The sequence below is a fragment of the Ornithodoros turicata genome, chromosome 2 (assembly GCF_037126465.1).
Source record: "Ornithodoros turicata isolate Travis chromosome 2, ASM3712646v1, whole genome shotgun sequence".
NCBI classification, from domain to species: domain Eukaryota; kingdom Metazoa; phylum Arthropoda; class Arachnida; order Ixodida; family Argasidae; genus Ornithodoros; species Ornithodoros turicata.
In genome coordinates this window covers 27,737,508-27,758,287 of record NC_088202.1, presented here as the reverse complement: position 1 = coordinate 27,758,287, position 20,780 = coordinate 27,737,508, and the positions used below count along the sequence as shown (strand labels likewise).

The window sequence follows — 20,780 nt, the reverse complement described above, 5'->3', positions numbered from 1 at the left end:
CCGACGCCATTATAGGTAAGCAGCCACCTTGTACGCTGTTGGCATTTGCAGAGTTCACCCATGCATACGGCGGCAACCGTGAAGACTGGAAAGAGGCAACCCCTGTTCTTGTGAAGTCGCTTGGAACAAAACTGAGTGAATTGCACGAACGAAAGCAGGACGATAATAAAGTCATAGAGTAATGCCAGTACACGATGTGCTTTGTTCCTCTGTACTCTGCATGCATTTCCCTTAAGGTGCACTTTCTGTGTAAAGTATAATGCGCGCGCATAAAGCGCATTCGCGCCAGTTTTTTCGTCGCGTATAGATTCAGTGATAATTCAGGACCATATATGGCTGCAATCCGCTTTTATTCAGGCCATTCAGTAATCATTCAGGATTCTGTCTGGATGTAGTCAGATTTTATTCAGTGAGCGTTCAGGATCATATCCGGCTACAATCAGTTTTTATTCAGCCAATTCAGGATTCTATCTGGATGTAGTTCGGTTTTATTCAGTGATCGTTCAGGATCATATCCAACTACAATCAGTTTTTATTCAGGCTATTCAGTAATCATGGATGATCCTATCCGGCGCATATCAGGAAATATTCAGGCCCTGTACGCGATCACTACGGTTGTGTTCAGGTTTGGTTCAGTAATTGGTTGCAGAACCGGATTAGCAGTATAATTATGTTGGGAGGGAGACCGGATGAGAGTACGTTCTATACGGCAGTTTCCTGGAGAGCAGCCACCATGCTTGACGTCACTTGGTTGCCATTACAGCACTGTGGGGGCGTCATGACCGCGCCCAGTTATATGCGCTGTAACCATTACAGTAGTGTGGGGCGTCATAGCCGCGCCCACTGATATGCGCCGCAACGAATACCGTAGTTCCCTCGAGAGGAGCTATTTTGCCTGACGTCACCCGGTCGTCACTACAGCACTGTGGGGGCGTCATGGCCGCACCCGATGATATTGCGCCGGAACCAACGTATAGGTGTCTGGTTCGAACCCCACAGCGTCTGGGCCACCGTCGCGTATTTTTTCCCGCACACAGCGGGCGGCGCTCGGGTGGAGGGTTGTCCGCGGGCTTACCGGCGGAGTGACGGCTGGTGCGCGCTTACCCTCGCACATTTTTCGGCCCGGCGGTCAGCGCGAGGGTGGAGGGTTGTTCGTGCGCTTATCGCCAGAGGGAGGGCTACATGCGCGCTTACCCTCGCACATTTTTAAGCCTGGGCCGACTTCTTTCGCCATTTTTCCATCTGTGCCGACTTCAATCCCAAATTTGTTCATGCTACAACAGGTGTGCGGTAGGCGGTTTACATGCAAGCGTAACATGCAAAGCCATACACAAAAGTACAAGTGAAGGTATATTTATTAAGGTCGATAGTGTCGGGAATTTTGTTATGACTCTGTGTGAATGAGAAAAACCAAGCCAAAAACATTGATAAAGAAGAAGCACAATACGATACACGTAACGAAGGTTATACTTATTACAAGTATGATGCTATAGCATTGAAGGGGTATCACACATCATACACAATATTTTTTTATTAACGGCAATCACACAAGTTTTCAATTAATCAGAACTAAAATAGGATAGCACATTTAATCAAAGAAGATATTTCTAATCAATATGATTACAATCAAAATTACAAGTTTTATTATAAAAGTTTATAAAAAGTCTCACACTATTATACGTGAGCACCATAGTGGAGTTTTAATTACAGCGTGGTTTGCCCACACCAACCCCGCGCATGCGCAGATGGCGCTTCTTGTTTGTAAACAGTGAAGTGGTCTATAGCATTGAAGGGGTATCACACATCATACACAATATTTTTTTTTAATGGTAATCACACAAGTTTTTAATTCGTCAGAACTAAAATGGAAGATATTTTTAATCAATGTGATTACAATCAAAATTACAAGTTTTATTATAAAAAGTCTCACGATATTATACGTGAGCACCATAGTGGAGTTTTAATTACAAAGTTCTGATAGGTGTACGTAACTTCAAGCACAACAGCTAATATTCCAATATGGCATAATTAATCAGATTCTTATGAAGTGATTGGTGGAGTTGGCGGAGGGCCTTCGTTTACCGTCGGGCATTTTGCAACCTGGGCCAACTTTTCTCGCGATTTTTTTTTCCAGCGCGGTGGGTGGTGCGCGGGTGAGGGGCTGTCTGGGAGCTTACCAGCAGTCCGAAGGGTTGGGCGTGCCCTTATCGTTGTGTATTTTTCACCCTGGGCCAACTTCTCTGGCGATTTTTCCGTCTAGGCCGACTTCGTTCGCGATGTTTTCAGGTGGTGTGTGAGTGGTTTACATGCAAGTAGGTACAGGCAGGTGAGGGGCTGTCCGAGTGCCTACCAGCGAGCCGGAGGGCTGCGCGTGCCCTTATCGTTCTGTATTTTTTCACCAGGGCCGACTCCTTTGGCGATTTTTCCGCATGGGCCGACTTCGTTCGCAATTTGTTCAGGCGGCGCGTGAGCGGTGTACATGCAAGTAGGGACATGCACACTGTCACCCCAGCCAGGCGATGATACCGTCACACTTGGGCTGACTTCTTTGGCAATTTTTCCGCCCTTGCTGACTTCTTTCATAATTTTTGCGCTACAACAGCGGTGCGGTAGGCGGTTTACACGAAAGTAGGGGCATGCACACTGACAACACCTGGGCCGAATTCATTCACATTTTTTCACTCTGGGCCTACTTCAATCGTAATTTTTTTCCGCTACAACAGTTGCGCGGTGGATGGTTTACATAGAAGTAGGAGCATGCACACCGGCAACCCCACCAAGCGATGGTGCCGTCACACCTGGGCCGACTTCATTCGCGATTTTCAGCCTGGTCCGACTTCATTCGTATCTTTTCCGCTACAACAGCTGCGCGGTGGACGGTTTACATGCAAGTATAGTTATACAAAGGATAGCCATATACAAAAGTACAAGATGAAATATATTAAAGCCAATAATGGCAGGAATTATGTTGTGACTCTGCGTGAAGAAGAAAACTCAACAAAAAACACAATACACATAAGAAAGAATATGGGAAGCTAAGTTGAAGATTCCAACACGACACAATTAATCAATTTCTTATGACGTGAATAGCACACATGCAAGGAAATAACGAGAAACACGATCAGCATCTAACAGAGAGTCAAACCCATGCATCATCCAAACAAGAGATACGTACCGGAAAATAATTGAAAAACAATCTATCAAAACGAGAAACATTACGACTTTAATGCAGCGATTAGCACAGAGCTATCGCTGAATAGCAGAGAAACACTTTGAACGGCGCATCATCCACACGTAAACGATGAAGAAATAATGAACGGCAAGGAAATAATGAAAAACATGATCAACAGCTAATAGAGAGCCAAAACAATGCACCATCCAACACGTAAACAAGAGGTACACAAAGGAAAAATGATTGAAAAAACAATCTATCAAAACGATAAACGTGCACGCACTTAACACTGAATAGCAGAGCAGCACTCTAAACGGCGCATCTGCCAACTTGTAAACAACAGACACATGCAGGAAAATAATATCGAAACAAACAATCAAACAAGAAACATTACAAATTTAATAAATTGAAATGGAAATAATCTATCTTTTGAGCTATCATAGAATGATCCTTGGGACCTAATCTAGTCGAACAATATACAATTTTCACTCCACTCAGGCACTATAAACATTACATTGACAGAGGTATCCAACACGTAGTCAACCAAGCCAGCTATCTTTGCTACTTGAGCCTGATGGGGTCACTCTCTATCTCTGTTTCACATTCTTTCCTCAGAAGGAGAATATTCTTAGGACTGGTCAAGTTTGCCCAGAGGCGAAATTTTTTATTGATTAACTATCGCAAATAGATGTTAGTATCATTCGATTCTCAAGAACACAATAAGAATTCTATCAAAACAAACAGTAGCAAGCAAAAAAATCTACGAACAGACATCAATATCACCGCAAACTGGTCTTAGACAAACATTATCTAAGCAAGCGAGAAATATTATGTTATCTTCAGTGGACACAATACTCAATCAAAACGAGAAACATTGCAAATTGTATTTTAGGCTATTATTAATCAATCGAGAAATCAACAGACACAACTAATAAATCATGCATACCTAATTCCGAACTCACAAAGTATCAATCGAGTGGACATCTGAAGCAACGAGAGAAAGTCAAGTTTATTCAATGACAGAAACAATACTCTTCAAAAAAAGAAAAACACGAGAATCAAATTTAATTAATTTTTTTAATTTTTTAATTTAATAATCATTCTTTATGCTAACTTTGCAACACTTATTTCTACACGCAGAAGCTACAGACAAACAACACATCTGAAATGCAATTTAATGAAAAATTTTCAACACAGGAAATCAACAGACAAAACTAGAATATTTTTATTAATATCAATCGAGTGATCATCTGAAACAAAGTCAAAGCAGTAATTAATTCAGGCAAACATGTTCTACGCAAGCAGCGCGAATACACAAAAGAAACTTCTCCGTATTATTTTTAGTCCGTTTAACTCCAAACTTGTCTTTTTCATCGGAGTTGGACGGACTAAAAATAATACGGAGAGGTTGAACTTGTCACCTGACAAGCTCTGCTACTCCGAGAAAAAGCTACGAAAAACAACAACAAGGAAAGAGAGATGACTAGGCTAGGCTGTTCGGCGCACTGTTCACGGGCACATGACCGTCAGAGGATCGCGCCACACAGGAACCAGGGCGTCACGTCTTTTTCATTCGGGACCCACTAGTGGATTCGAAAGGAGAGGGAACTCAGTCAAACTCGAAATGTAGAATCAACGTTGAAATAACATTGCAAATCTACAACACCATCGTAGAATCTACTATAATTTTATAACGCTGTTTCTAGTTTCTACGTTGACTGTTATTTTTTCTACGTTGTTAGAACGGTCACCAAATGTTGTGAATTACTGTTTATTCTACGTTGTCTATTGCTACCTCTTCCTACTATGCTACTCCACTTCTGCTGTGGCAAAAGCGCAGGTATCCCCAAACCTAACTGTGTCCAATACAATAGTACAAATGTGTAATAATGAATATGCAATAAGATAATGAGGGGCATGACGTTTATGTGCTTGCTTATTAAAATCGTAAATCAGGTAATGAAACATGTACAAAAATATAGTCAGTGATAATGGTCATAATAATAATAATCACATGGATGGTCGCTACGCCTCTTCGCAACGGTCATATCCACCGGGAACGCAACGGGAATTTCTGGGTACGGGTAATGAGTGGACCATAGATTTAACCTGCGTGCCGACGGTTTGCGAAGACACCATCGATGCCCACTTCGTCGCGTCCAATCGGCAGCTCAACAAGGGATGGATATTCAAGGAGGAGAAGTACATCCGGCGGATTGAATGCTCCGTGCTTCGGGGGACCGACCTGCTAGTGCTTAGGAGCATATGCCTTTGCTCCATGAGGTCCGGGCACTACAAACAAGTCGTGGTTGTCAAGGTGGATGTCTCAGCTGCTGTTGTACAGGCGCACTGCGACTGTGTTGCTGGGTTAGTATAAAGGTTTTTCCTCCCTTCCGCTTGAGTATATTCTGCTTTAACGATACTGCGCTGCTGTAAAAATAAGCAAATGACAGTAAAGCTATTTCCACCAAAGGAAACCTGCTAACATGCGAACCTTTTCTGTTATAGGTTGAGCCAAAGATGTCAGCATGTAGCCGGCCTCCTTTTTGCAGTCCGGAGTATCCAATCTCCGTCGTGCACCGATATGCCATGCAGATGGATAGCACCGACACAAGGTAAAAGCACAGCAAGCCACTGAGAAAAACATCTGTATTGATTCACGTCAACAAGTTTCATGTCAAGCTCTATCAGGGCATTCATCACCTTATCTTGATATTGTAGCCAGTTTTACAACCCTATGAGGAACGGTATAGTGTATTCCATGGTGGGAAAAGCCCGAGTCTGCACAGCACCGTACACGCAACATGTGTTTATACGGTGATGCCCAGAGTCAGGATTTTCCCATAATGGGTTTCCTCCACTGGCCTGCCTGTGTGTATACTATCCTTTCGCTTCAGTACATACACAGACTCATTCTGAACACAGAAGTTTCAAACGTGACTGTGCCCTTTCTCTTACAAATATTACAAATGCATTTTCTGATTTCCAGGACAGAACAATCTACCAATGCAGCCACTGCAGGACATCACATTTAAAAAGCACGTCGTCAACAAGGTGGTACCAGCAAAACCAAAGCGCCAGCTGCCAGCCACCATCCCGTCACTGACAGACTCGGACATTGAAGAGTTTTCCAAGAACATTGCCCGAGATGACCCGCACCTTGTATATAACAGATATAGCAAAAGCCGGTCTACTCCACCATGTAACACAAGCATCATTCCCGACACTGAAGATCTGTATTCAGAGAGGTGCTCCTCCATATTTAGAGAACACTTTGAGAAGATTGTACCACTGACGTCTATTGAAAGAGATTCACTGTGTAAAAAGACACTTGGCCAAAACGAGAACCTAGCATGGACCGCAGAGAGAACTAGACGACTGACAGCATCAAAGTTCAAGACCATTGTGTGCTGTAGGAAGCCAGACGGACTCCTAAGGAGCATTTTATATCCAAAAAGACAAGAAGTGCTGAGACCGGGTGACCCAAGACTGTACGGTCTCCAAAATGAGGATGTTGCTGTCACCAAATATGTCCACCTGATGCAACTGTATGACAAAGACATAGAGGTCACCAAGACAGGGCTGCATGTGCACGAAGTACACCCCTTCCTCGGTGCATCTCCAGACCGACTCGTAAAGGATGGCAACGAGGTTGGACTGCTGGAGGTCAAGTGTCCCGCTTCAAAAGCTGGAGAAACAGTGCAGCATGCGTGTACTGACAAAGCATTCTGTGCAGAACTTGCTAATGGAAACGTGTGTCTGAAGCGAAGCCACGCATACTATTACCAAGTGCAGGGCCAGCTTGGAGTGACCGGAAAGCCATGGTGCGATTTCGTTATCTGCACCAATCACCCAGAGCTACACCATTGTTTGTCAGTGGAGAGAATTTATTTTGACAGACTTTTGGAAGGAGATGTGTGAGGGACTGCTGTATTTCTACAGGTTTGCTGTGATCCCAGAACTGCTAACCCGCCGCATTCGACGACTGGGTTTTTTGTACACTACAGGGCCCGGATATGTGTCGTTTCAGAAGTACAAGGATGGGTTTTATTTTGTTACTGAACAGGATGGGGCATTCAGGTTTAAACTGAGAAAATTGAAATAAATGAAGCTCATGCTGCAAACCACAATTCATTCAAAGTTTTGCCACAGCACTGATGCTAGTCTGAATCTGCCTGCTCTGTGTCCTGTCTGTTACTTATAAGTGGTAGCCTGAAGTTCGACAGAAGAGCACATGTTGTAAACACTGCATCTGCCAGGTCAAGCATGTTAATGGGGAAAGGTCTGTCTAGGATGTGGAACTCTTTAATTCTTCTAATCACTCTCTCAATGTGCACTCTCGCACTCGCAACATGTTTGGTTGCTTCGACATCTTTAGCACTCATTTGAGCCTCACCAGCAATGCGAAATGGGGGCATATGGAGGGTAACACCTGGGGGAAGCAGGTCATCAACTTTAAACCCCTTATGGGCCATAACTGCATCGCCAGGCTCCAGGAGATCAAGTAATGCTGACTGCTGCACAATGGCCCTGTCACTCGTACCTCCGCCGTATAGTGCGGAGACAAAGCTTACGTAACAATCTGGGGTTGCTCCTACAAGACACTTCATTGTATTTGTGTACTTGTAGTTCGAAAATGTCTGTTTTTGGGCATTAAGGCCGGAAGGCTTCTGGATACGAACTTCTGTACCATCAATGATAATACGAGTGTTTGGATACTTCCTGAAATGAGGCGGGAGATGTTGTTGGACTTCAGCAAGGCTTGGGAACCTAGTCACTGCAACAAGTGCCTTTCTCAGTGCCAGGACCCACTTCGAGAAGATACGGCTAAAGGTGGCCATGGAAATCGAAAAGTTCCGTGACATCTCCTTCATCTGCATTCCTGTGCGCAAGCGCACCAGAACCATGAACATCTGGTCCTCGACACTGTGTGCCCCTCTCTCCTCACTTCTTAAAAGCCGTGGACTTTGTTTCAACACTAAGCCCAGAATGTGCTTGAAAACCGTTTGAGAGGGGATGCCTGTGTAATACAGCATGTCTTCAGTACATTTCATATTCTCCAGGCACAGCCTTGAAGATTTCAATTCACGGAAGCGCATCTTCCAGTACTCCGCATTCGCCGTGCTTCTTGTGAGGTTTGACTCCAGGTCAGAGCTCTTCTGCCTTGCATCCTTTAGGAAACCCTCAAGCTGCTGTATTCGTTCTAGCAGGTGATTATTGGTCTGGCAGCCGTTATCCAAGATGGTAGCATCCTGAGCTCCGTCATCTCTGGGCAAGCTGCTGGAGGAGGCCACTTCACTTTCTGGTCCTGCCGGCACCTCTTCCCTGCCCACAGTCACTGCATTAGCATGCTGCGAGTGTTGTACGCCAGGTGCTTTGGTGCTTGAAACATGGCTTGTCCGCTGAGCCTTGGCATGACCTAGATCGGAAGGTGCAGGGCAGTCAGTTTGATGTTATAGTACAGAGCAGTACATTTATGCAGATGTCTGGTGGAAAAATGGAGTGGCAACATGCAGTGGCATACCCAGAAAAAATTTTGGGAAAGCATGAAACAGTGTCACAACCTCTCTACGTACAACTCAGTTTAAAGTCCTGAATAAGTACATGTGGATGTACCTCACTGCAGTGTGTTCTGTATGCCAGTATCATTTCACAAACATGCAATGTTCTAGTTGAAGGCAAGAGTGCAGAGTAATGCAATGCGTTGCAGATATACCACCGGGGGGGGGGCATATGTTTACTATAAGGAGAGATATACCACGGGGAAAAGCACTCTGTGCATAATGTCGATAACGTACCTTGCCTCTTTCTTAATCTTTCAAAGCGTTCCAGTGCTCCAGTGCTGGTCGAACACTTGTGTTTAAAGACCGACGGCACATAATCCGGATGGTGAATAACGCGCGACGGCGCCCCTGGAACATAATACACACTTGAGCAGGCTTTCTACAGTACACTGTCATCATTTAAATATCCAAGCGCACTGTAAACATGCGACCGCGACAAGCGTCTCCCCGGTGTCATGAGATTAATGGCCGATGTTGGCACAGCGAGCTGAGTTCGGTCGCTGATTCCCAACCTCGATGATGGTGTGGTATGTAAGCTACACCTTGCTACACACGTTTCAGTTATTAAACGTACGCAATAACGGCATTTACCTGTGACGAAGTGGTCGCTGCATACGCGTGAGTTGGCTGTCGGCTCCCATGGAGATCCGTCTTCGTTTACACGTCGCATCGCTTGCACCCATTTCTTCCTTTTTGCTGCGTGAAGATTGCCCGCAGGGAATCTGAAGAAACGTTTCTTCGGTGCTTTCTTGCTAGAGTTCGTACAGCCTACAGCAGCACATCGATGAGGCATTTCTGCTCGAGAAGAAGCCGCGTACGTGAAAAGCACTCCTTCTCCGTGGGAGCCGGAGAGAAACTGGAGCCCCCAAAAGTTATGGCGCCCGCGCGCCGCCAGTCGCGCATGCGCAGACGCCGATGTGAAAAAGGTCCATTTGCAAGCATAGCGAAAGATAAGGAGGTTAGTGGTTACGTGGGGAAAATTCCAGAACGAGCAAAGGTTTTTTTTAATATTTCTATTTTAATAAAATACAAAGTTGTGGTATGCAATAAAGAAAGCAGAAAGCAGTGGCCATGCAAAACATAACAGATGATAATGGAGGTAGAAGGGAAAAGCATATTTTATTTGTGAAGTGTTTGTAGGGTGCCTTGTGATTTGTTGATGCCGGACGGGTGAAGAGCGTTGAACACAAGCAGGTCCGAGAAACATATCTAAGACGTCACTTGGGGAAGACGATGATATCCTTAAAACATCTGAAATACAGCCCAAAATGATCCCTGTCACGTAACAATGGCACACCCAGATATACCTCTGGGACGTATCTGGCAGGTCCCATGGGGCTTTCTTGGGGATGAGCGTGGTACGCAAATGGGATGTGCCCGTAGGCTGCTCCTCCTCTCCTACCCCCTCCCTTTTTCTGCGTTGCTTGGCCCCGTTATAAAAAAATGCGCACTCAATACTAAATGCGCTTGCACAACGGCGATTGAAAATTTGAAGCAGGGAGTTCAGAAAAGAACTAGTTTATTCTTACTATTGAGACTCGCAAGTGTAAATCTACATCCATCATTTGCATGCGGAATTGAAGCACTTGGCATTACAGTACATCACAATATCACAGCATCAAGAGCAATCCACAGTAATAAACTGTATATCACAGATCAGCTTTGTTGTGGCCTTCCTGTTGTTGTACTTTTGTCTTGTCTTGTTGTACAAGTACTTTCTCAGTAAAGTCTCAACTTACCTTACTCAATTCGGCCTTACAACAACAGATTGTTGCTGGAAGGGAGATGCTCCAAAATATTTATCAAACGTGCAGCACAGTAAAAAGAGAAAGCTTAAAACATAACCTAATTACCTAAAAAATAATCGCAGGGCATATCACGTTATGAAAGAACTGGCTAGAGAGTGTTCCTTTCTCTATGTCACATGAACTTTGTGATATCCGTGTTGAATAAAAATGAAAAATGACCATAAAAATATCATGGCACCAAAGACTGCAACACACTACAAGGTACCCACAACACAATCTGTAAAAACAAACAGAAAATACGACCTTTCATAATACCCTGGCATTCAAACAATAAGAAAAACTCCAATGAAAAAGACTCTGACTTCGCCTGTGCATGTTGATGAGATGCGGCGACCAGGTATCGTTCTTCTCGCAACAGTGTGTGAGTGTGAATAAATGATGGTACTTAGGCGATGGCAGGTTCCAATAAGACAATGAGATCATCTCAAATGTATCAAAGTTCCAAGCACTGTGCACTTATCTGCATGTACAACACATGAAAGGTGAAAAAATACTGACTTGTAAAACGTAAAAAGTGTAGGTAGCCACATATTGAAGCACACATGATGCTTCAGGTACGAAAATTGCAGTCAGTTTTGGAAGTGCTTCCTCCGGGTGGGAAGGCCGTCACTCAGTCAAGTTCGCACCGTCAATGTCACGACACTCATCCACATCACTGCTCCCGTGGTCGCCAAGACCTTGATCTACCAACACGGGACGTGGCTCATGATCACTAGGAGTGTTCACCAACATCGAAAGCGGTTCGCTTGACTGGCCCACAAACATCGAACTCGTTTCACTGCCGGCGTCACCATCGTTGCGACAGTCATATGATGCTCCTTCAGTTTATCACGCAAAAGCTTCCCGCTACAGCTTGGCTCACATGACGATGAAGTGTTCCCCTTGATGTTCGTTTGCTGCGTCTCATGATGAACACACTTTGATCGAGGAGTAGCTCACGATGTTCCTAAACCGAAGTTATACGAAGAAAAACGCGTTTGAGCATTACAGCGCTTTGCATGCTTTCAAACTAACAGCAAGCTTCACTCTCGATTCCGAATAACACATCAAAAGTATACTTACAATTCATTGACATAACGCCGTTGGCAGCAACATTGACAAGGCCTTGCTGGAGCACATGCGATCGCAAGAAGACCGTTGAAAATTGAACCGCGCAGTCAGCAGTCTCGCCCTCCTCCTCTCATTGCCGTGAATCAGTTCCCCCTCCACTCGTACAGAGGTCTCTGACATGCTCCCATGGGGACGTTTTTCGGACCTCGTTGCTCGACGTAGCATTGTGGCCCATCGAACGCGTTTCACTCCCGGCGTCACCATCGTTGCGACAGTCATATCATGCTCCTTCAGTTTATCACGCAAAAGCTTCCCGCTACAGCTTGGCTCACATGACGATGAAGTGTTCGCCTTGATGTTCGTTTGTGATCATCAGGTAGCCACATATTGAAGCACACATGATGCTTCAGGTACGAAAATTGCAGTCAGTTTTGGAAGTGCTTCTTTGACGCGGGTGGTGACTCTTAAAGTGAAGGTATTGTTGTTTGTAGCAAGTATAAGTTCTGAAGGCATCCCCACGGATCCCTCAATCGAGCCAGCGACGTTGGGATCTGTTTGGGACGTCCCCAAAACGATACGTGTTGTCGGGGAAGACTCCCTATTACGTCTGTCACGTGTGGATCTAAACCCGGTTTCTAGAATATATAGTTTAATGTTGTCAAAATTGTGACCAGGAACGTTAAAGTGTTCGGCGACTGCTTTGGGGGGTTTGTTGGACGTGTCGGTTCTGTGTCCGGTAAGGCGGTTGTTCATTTGTTGGCCGGTTGGCCGGCGGAAATGCTGCTCGGTGGATGCTGGTGTCGCCTCGAAGAGGCCGCAGGCAACGGCATAGCTCGTCATAACACTACCTCCACACCGGCCATACTTTGTCCCCCCTTCTCTTCTGTCTTTTTCTCTTCTCTTCTGTCTTCTGTCTCTTCTCCCTACCTGCTACTGTTCCTTCCTTGCTGATTGTGTGGGCGCGGACTGTCTGAGAATGTTCAGCGAACAGTGCATGAGCTAGCTTAGCTGCAGTGGAGTACAAGTCAACTACCATCTTTCAGTGGAATTCGAGGAGTTTGCCGTCTAAGCTCCCCGATTTCCGCCAGTTCGTGTGGCGGCACAAGTTCCCCTTGATATGCGTCTCCGAATGCAGGATATCCGAGTCTTTTCGCTTATCTGGCTATACTACGTACGTCTCCAAGCCTGGTGAAGGTCAAAGCTCTGCAGCCCTTTTCGTTCGCTCTGACATACCCGTCATACATAGACCCTTGCAAACGAATGGCAGAGGAGAGTGCGTCAGCTGCACAGTCCGTTTGGGCTCTATGGACGTCACTGTTCTGTCTCTTTACTTGCCGCCGGCGTCAGCCTTCAACACAGACAGTCTCGAAGAACTACTTCACTCTCTTCCTCCTCCCTACGTGCTCTGCGGGGACTTTAATGCCCACAACGTTATCTGGGGAAGTACGCGCTCTGATGCGAGGGGCCGGCAGTTAGCGTCTCTGTTTACGCGTTTGGATCTGTGCCTCCTCAATGATGGGTCACCAACATTCATTCAGGCAATGCGCCTGTCTTCGTGCTTGGACCTTACGGCAGTGTCTTCATCTATAGCGCGGCGCTTCTCGTGGCAAGTTGGTGCAGAACTCCTTGGCAGCGATCACCTCCCTGTGCTGATTAACATTCGTGGTGCGCAGCGCTCCCCACTTACACGCTGCATCAAGAGCTCCGACTGGAACGCCTTTCGGTCCACCCTTGAGTGGGCCTTCAGAGGCCAGCAGCTAGAGCATCTGACTTCTTCCTCCTTTGCTGAAGTCGTAACCGGCGCGGTGACTCGCACTACAACGGTGCGCCGTGTCCCCATCGCCTTCTCAGCTATTGATGCAGAGTATGAACGGCTGCGTGCTATTCGTCGTCGGGCTGAACGGAAGGCTCGTCGTTCCGGTCTCCCGTGTCACATCGCTGAAGCACGACGCATTCAGAAGGCCATACAGAGACACCTGGCCACCCTTGCAAGAAACCGCTGGCGGCGCTTTGCGAGCTCTTTATCTCCGCGGACGCCACTTTCCAGAATATGGAGCATACTCAGGGCACTCTCTACACCTGTTGCTCAACGGCGCCCCTTTCAAGCACTCGCGCTAGCAACCTCACGCTCGGAAATCGACGTTGCAAATGAATACTGTGCCCGTCTAACGTCAGCTTCGATGTCTCAGGGATCGTCAGCTCGTGCCATCCCGGTCGTCCTGGAATCCTCGCAGGAGCAATGTCTGGATGTCCCGTTCTCCTTCATGGAGTTGGAGGCTGCCCTAAGGAAATCACCCCCTCACACCTCTCCTGGGCCTGACTGTATTACGTACAAGGCCCTCCAAAATCTACCCCTCCATGGCCGACACGCACTCCTTAAGCTCTACAATAATTGTTGGCGGGATGGTGTTTTCCCAGCAGAATGGAAGAATGCAATGATAGTGCCGCTCCTGAAGCCAGGCAAGTCTCCACACGCCATTGATGCCTTCCGCCCAATTGCCCTCACCAGCTGTGTCGGGAAGGTTATGGAACGGATGGTATCCGCACGATTGAACTGGTATTTTGAGAGCACCCGATTCTTTCCTGAAGCTATGGCTGGTTTCCGGCAAGCGCGGTCCGCGATTGACAATGTCATCGATCTCGTCTCCTCCATCCAGCAAGCAAAGTCTGATGGGCTCCTAACGGCCGCTGTCTTCCTGGATGTAGCGAAAGCATACGACAGTGTTCTCCATAATGTTGTAGTCGCGTCGCTTCAAGAAGCTGGTGTGGGTGGCTGTACCCTTACCTGGTTGCAAGCCTTCCTCTCTGACAGGTCTCTGTTCGTACGCACAGCAGATGGTGACAGTGCCAACTACTTTGTGCATCGTGGAGTTCCACAAGGGAGCGTCCTCAGCCCGCTCCTGTTCAATGTCATCCTGGCACATCTCCCTTCTCTTCTGCCCAAGCATACCAATATCACGATCTATGCCGATGACATTTGCATATGGACCTCTGCAGCGCGCCGTGATGCCATTCAGCGTCGTCTGCAACGTGCCTTAGACCTTCTTGTGGCGCATCTTGCTGACCGTGGGTTGTCGGTCTCGCCGGCTAAGACAGTAGCTATGGCATTCACGCGGCGCTCCTTCACCAAGTACCCCCTACTGCTAGCTGGCTCTAGACTGAACTACGTCTCGCATTATCGGTATCTAGGCATCATCATTGATAGGGGACTGACATGGACGCGGCAGATCAACTCCCTTTCTGCTAGCGCCCGCATCTACTGTAATGTGCTCCGGCACCTCTGTGGATCCACATGGGGCCCGTCCTGTGCTGACCTCCATCGTGTGCACTGCTCCCTGTTGCTTGGCGTTATGCGCTATAGCCTGCCTGTCCTTTATGGGCTCTCCAACACTCACGAGCGGGAGCTGCTCAATATTCAAGCCAGAAGTCTCCGTCTCTGTTTGGGAGTGCCAAAGACAACCGAAACCTTCTCTGTTTTGGCGGAGGCACGCGAGCCATCGGTGCTTATTATTCGCGATAGTGTCGCCTTACACGCGTACACACGTTATCTTGTCCGCCATCCAGCCCATTACCTCTGTGACATTGCGCAACGTTATCCCGCATCTGCATTCGGTCAAGCTATTTGCCGTTTACGAAGCAACATCCCCTCAACTTCCGCCCGGACTTCCTTTGCGCCACCCATGTGGACACTTCACTACCCCACTGTACAAACGTCAATTCCGGGCCTTAGGAAAAAGAAGGTTGTGCCAACAGTTGTGGCCTGCCAACTGACCTTGTTCCACATCTACAGTCACCACCGGCATCGCACCCAGATATACACCGATGCTTCAGTCTCTCTAGTTGGGTCGTCTGCTGCCTTCTGCATCCCAGAGGATGGAGCTGAGCACGGCTTCAAGCTCCCTCTTATGTCATCTGCTGAGGCCGAGGCATTCGCACTACTGGCCGCTTTGAGACATGTCTCCTCGTGTGCGCCCAGGGCCTGGTCGGTCCTCACTGACAGTAAAGTGGCTCTGGAGGCGCTGGCCTCTTACTCTGCCGCAGTCATCAGTGACACCTATACCACGATCATCGCCCTGCACTCTGAACTTGTATCACTGGGACACGAAGTGGTGTTCCAGTGGATCCCGAGCCATGTCGGAATTTCAGGCAATGATCGTGCTGACGCTCTTGCTCGGCAAGCCCACGACGCTGAGCAACCAACTGTCTTTCCCCTTGCGCACTCTATGTGCCAGCTGAAAATCCGCCGCTTCACTGCCAACCGCACACAGCTCTTTCAGCAAGAAGCTATACGCACCAATGCCTTCCTCAAATCCATTGACCCTTTAATGACATATGCTGTGCCTGGCCGCATCCCGCGCATCGAGGAATCGCTGATTCATCGGCTGCGGCTGAATGTGGCCCGAACTCCTCTCCTCCTATTTAAGATGAATCAGCACCCATCACCTCTTTGCCCAACGTGCAACGTAGAAGCCGATGTGCCACACATTCTCATTGCCTGCCAGCGGTACGAAGTCCACCGATCGAGTCTCCGGCGCCGCCTTGCTCATCTAGGCTACCGAGAGCTTTCCCTCGCGGTGCTACTTGGCCCTACCCAGCACGCTGAAGTCACGTCTGCGCTGACACGATTCCTTCGGGAATCTAAACTCCTGGGCATTCTCTGATGCGCAACGATTAGTGAAGGAGCTGTTACTTCTGTATTTCTTTATAATTTTCTGTACCCCAGCTGTTTTCTTCTGTTTGCTTGAAAGCATTAGGGAATAGCAAGCCCACACCGTGGCTAACCTTTCCCTTTCTCTCTTACTTTGCATTAAACATATCCCCCCCCCCCGGTTTCACCAATGTATTGCGTAGAGCAGTCGCCGCATTCAATGCAGTATATGACATTGGAGCTTGTGCATGGGAATGCGTGGTTAACGGGGTGGGTGTAATTGCTCGCAGTGCTTTTGATGGAGTTAGCGTGTTGAACGTGCTTGCATGTTTCGCAGCGCGGGAGGTTGCAGGGCCGTGTTCCCGTGTACGGGGTGCTCGTTTTGCTGATTGTGGCATTGGCCAAGGAGTCTGCTAGGTTTTTTGCGCGTCGGTATGGGGGGGGGGGGTCACCTGTATGGGATAGGTGAATATATTGCTAAGTCGGTCACTGCTTTGGAGGAGGGGCTAGTGCTTCTGTAGAATGGCTTTGATGTTTGGAAGTGCGTTGGAATATCTTGTGATGAAGCTTATTTGGCACGCGTCAGGATTTTTTCGGTTTTCCAGAACCTCGTTTCGATCGAGTGTGAGTGCCTTGCGACGGAATTCGGTTAGGAGGGAGTCTGGATAGTCCCTTTGGGCAAGTGTACTGCAGAGTTCGTCAAGCTTCTCAGCGTAATCTGTGTCGTTTGAACAAATTCTGCGTAGTCTTACACTCCGCCCATTAGGAATTCCAACCTTACAGTGACGCGGGTGGTGACTCTTGAAGTGAAGGTATTGTTGTTTGTCAGTTGGCTTTTTGCACAGGGCTTTTTGTACGAACACATCCCGCACGGAGAGCACGGACCTCACATACACTTCTCAAGCGGCGCAAGAATACGAGACATCATGACACATGTAACCGCCGCCCCACCGAACATCACGCACTTCATACTCCACGTAGGGACCAACGACATCGCACGGTCGACAGCACAACATGTCATCCAGGAATTCGAAGCACTAGTTTCCTTCATCACAAACAACAGACCAGGCGCTGAAATAGTACTGACAACGATACTTCCCCGAACACAGAACAAACACCGAGCATACATATACCAGGACACATGGCTACACGAGTTCAACAGGAAGGCGCACGCTGTCAACAACCACCTCATCCACATGCGTCAGGTACACACCAACGTTATGGTTATCACACTCGCAGCTTTCGAATACCACGCTGAAGCACATCTCGCTCGGGACGGCATCCACCCAAACCACGCAGGCGTACGAGCTATGGCACACAACATCAAACACCTAATGGTCCATAGATGCCGTCCTGCACTGACAAACGCTCAAACACAACATCCTCAACCAGCTTACACTTTAAGTGCCAGCACCGCATGCACGCCAGAACACACGATGGCATCAAAGGGGACCACAACAACCACTGCACCCACGCATACACACGCGGCAAACGACAACACTCCAAACACAACCCGCACACACACAAAGTTCACGCAAACTGTGACACGGAAGACCACAAGCACGGAAACACAGACAGACGACATCGAGGAACACAGCGAGTCTCCCCAGCCACTGACCCCACAGCCACCGACCCCGCAGACACGACGCACGCGCACATCACGCAGAAAACACCGTTGACTATCTAATCACCAGCCTACCATGCAGTCAACGAACTTTCTACGAATGCGAAAACTCATGGACAAACGTAGCCGATACCTACATCATCTACGGATCTACAGCCACCACCTGGCTCACAACACAGTACCTAAAGGCCTCACCCCTAAAACAGTTCCTGCATTAGGAAAACTGACACCTGAACTAGAGCTAGAGTGGGCATCAGCCCTTAGCAACACAGCCCGTACGTTTCTAGAAATATTAAAGAAGCAGTGTCACGCGCAACTCGCTACGATCCAGGCCCAAATGAACAATATCAGTCTCACCGAAGCGGAGGCAAACACTCTCGAACTACACATTCAACAACTCAACCGCGAGCTAGCTAACAAGGAACACTCAAAACTCGGAAAATCTAATTCCAACAACGACACGGATACCGGACCCACTAACACGACACACGCAGCAGCCGAACAAATCATTTCCAGCACCACAACCACAACTCTCCGCAACATCGCTGACTCATCCCGAGAAAACGCTGACGCAAGCACCGTAATAGATATATCACGCTCATTAACCAGCGACGAACTACAAGTCCTCTCTAGGGGGTTAACATTCTGCCCTACACTCAATTCTGTTAACGAATACGAAATCCACAAAGACATATCAGACTTTGCGAGACGGCTACGCCTTAGAGAATTCTTCGCTGATACAACACAAGAAAACAAAAACGACCTCCGACTACCATCAACCTGGACACCAAATCACGGCGGAGAACCCGCATTAGACCTGTACATTAAACAAGTAAGCAACGACATCCTTCGCAGTATTTCACAAAGCTCGCGTGGTCACAACCTCACTAAAACACAGCGTGACATCATCAAAGCGCTAGCTGACAGAGATAATATCATTATCAAGCCCGCAGATAAGGGTGGGAGTATCGTCATCTGGCCCACAGATAAATATATTTCTGGAGCTCATAGTAACTCAACAATACGCAACACTACCTCAAACTGGACCATGACCCAACAAAGGAGTACACGGCGCTAATAACCCATACCATACAGGGCCTCCACGAACGAAAGCTCATCACACGTGATGACCTCAGATATCTCACCCCATCAAACACAGGCGCAGGTCGTTTCTATTTACTGCCCAAAATCCACAAGGTACACGCCAACGAGCTCTATACGGCTGACATCCCCGGCAGGCCAATTGTATCTAATAACAATTAACAACACACCAACAGAAAGACTCTCGAAATTCCTGGACCACTATTTAAACCATATTCCGACAACACTGTCATCGCATGTACAAGACACACCCCACCTCCTCAGAATAATCAGAGATATAAACAACACTCGTACATTTGGTAGGGACACAATACTAGCCACGCTGGATGTGACATCACTGTATACTAACATCCCACACAACGACGGAATCACAGCACGTGAACGGCACAATGGAACGTAAAAATAAAATACAGTGCGAAACAATAGGGTGCGCAATGAGGAAGCAACGGGTTTCCATTCGTGATAAAGGTTGACAATTTGTTGAAGGTACAATGTAGAACCAACGCAACTATTTGCAGCGTATAACTACAGTTGATCCTTTCATGAAAAATCAACGGTTTTCTTTACGTTCACAATCTACCATTGACCAGGTACAGTTGAAACAGCGTTGGTTCAATGTTATCATCCTACATTCAACATTGTTCAACGTTAGTCAACATTACACAACGTATATTCTACGTTCCACCAACAGTCGGTGTTCACTGGGAAGCTGCTAACCATACAATTCCCATACATTTTAGTCAAGGTTCCGCCCTCAAGGAGTAGGGGAATTCTCCGGCGGTCTTGGTACACAATATAGTTGGAGGCCATAAACTCGCCCCCACCCAAGTCAAGATAGGGAGAGGCAGACTCTAGCGCGTCTTGTAGATAGAATCATTGAAAGCACATGTTTTTCCTTACACATCGCATCTTTTTCTAAGCCATTTTCCAAAGCTCTCACAGCGAGATATTATTAATATTCTAAACCTCATAACATAATAAATTTTTAATCAATAAAATGAGCACAGATATGATTTAATTAAGTGTAGACGCGCACTAGAAAACAGAACAAGGAAGCTTCAGCGAAGAGATGGACGGATTTTGTTCTCGTTACCATAGGTCATGGGAGGACATGGTAAAAAGCTGCTTCGAAAAAGATGAGCAGCGAAATGATTCTATTATCACAGCATTTCAATACGTCTTAGACACGTATTCGGAGATATGGGTCAAATTACAGAATTGAAGGTGCAAGAGCTTGTATGCCGAATCTACAATACTTATAAAAGTATTTGCACGTCGACATCGGAAGGGCCGCTGGGATTGATGGTGGAGTTTTTGAGGTTTGCTAACGAAGAATTGAAATACACGAGATCAGATGTAATTGTAATCATTCCAATGGGCATTGCATTAGTCAAGAAAGCAATCAGATCAAATTATCATATACAATAAATCTATATCGCACGATTCATTACGGATTTGTTGAAATTACACCTAAGAGTTGAAATGGAAGGTACATTAAAAAAAGCTTATCACGTGATATGTTCCACTAGAGCGTCTACATAATTTTCTTCTTCTACCAGTTCTTGCAATGATGTCGAATCAGCAGACGTTCAATATTGTCGTACGAGGTCTGATGTATCATCACTTATTGAAACTCAACAAACATATCAATTGCGGTGCACCGCCGGACGATTTTCATCTAATACTGTCTTGTACGCCATTCAAGAATCTTCATACAAAGAACATCAATAAGAGACTGTGCAAGTTCATCGCAACAAAGTGCAAGTTGCTGGAGCAATACAATCACGGCGACAACATATCGCCTGCGTTAATC

General features: G+C 46.9%; 1 protein-coding gene and 2 long non-coding RNA genes across 3 annotated transcripts; 1 reads left to right on the top strand and 2 right to left on the bottom strand.

Moving 5' to 3' along the window:
• The first annotated feature begins 5,306 nt into the window (after window positions 1-5,306).
• On the top strand, window positions 5,307-6,268 carry LOC135383265 (uncharacterized). Its single transcript, XR_010419779.1, has 3 exons — window positions 5,307-5,539; window positions 5,681-5,787; window positions 6,162-6,268. It is a non-coding gene; the product is annotated as an uncharacterized LOC135383265 (long non-coding RNA).
• Window positions 6,269-7,332: 1,064 nt separating this feature from the next.
• Window positions 7,333-8,271, bottom strand: LOC135384452 (uncharacterized). The gene has a single exon (XM_064613653.1). It carries the CDS (start codon window positions 8,269-8,271, stop codon window positions 7,333-7,335), a length of 939 nt encoding a protein of 312 aa, XP_064469723.1.
• Window positions 8,272-8,517: 246 nt separating this feature from the next.
• Window positions 8,518-9,578, bottom strand: LOC135383264 (uncharacterized). Its single transcript, XR_010419778.1, has 3 exons — window positions 9,328-9,578; window positions 8,971-9,084; window positions 8,518-8,591 (listed from the first exon to the last, which is right to left on the bottom strand). It is a non-coding gene; the product is annotated as an uncharacterized LOC135383264 (long non-coding RNA).
• Between the last annotated feature and the right edge of the window lie 11,202 nt (window positions 9,579-20,780).

What these genes read in the sequence shown, in the direction of transcription:
- LOC135384452 (XM_064613653.1), bottom strand. Translation starts at nt 8,271, where the DNA reads ATGCGCTTCCGTGAATTGAAATCTTCAAGGCTGTGCCTGGAGAATATG.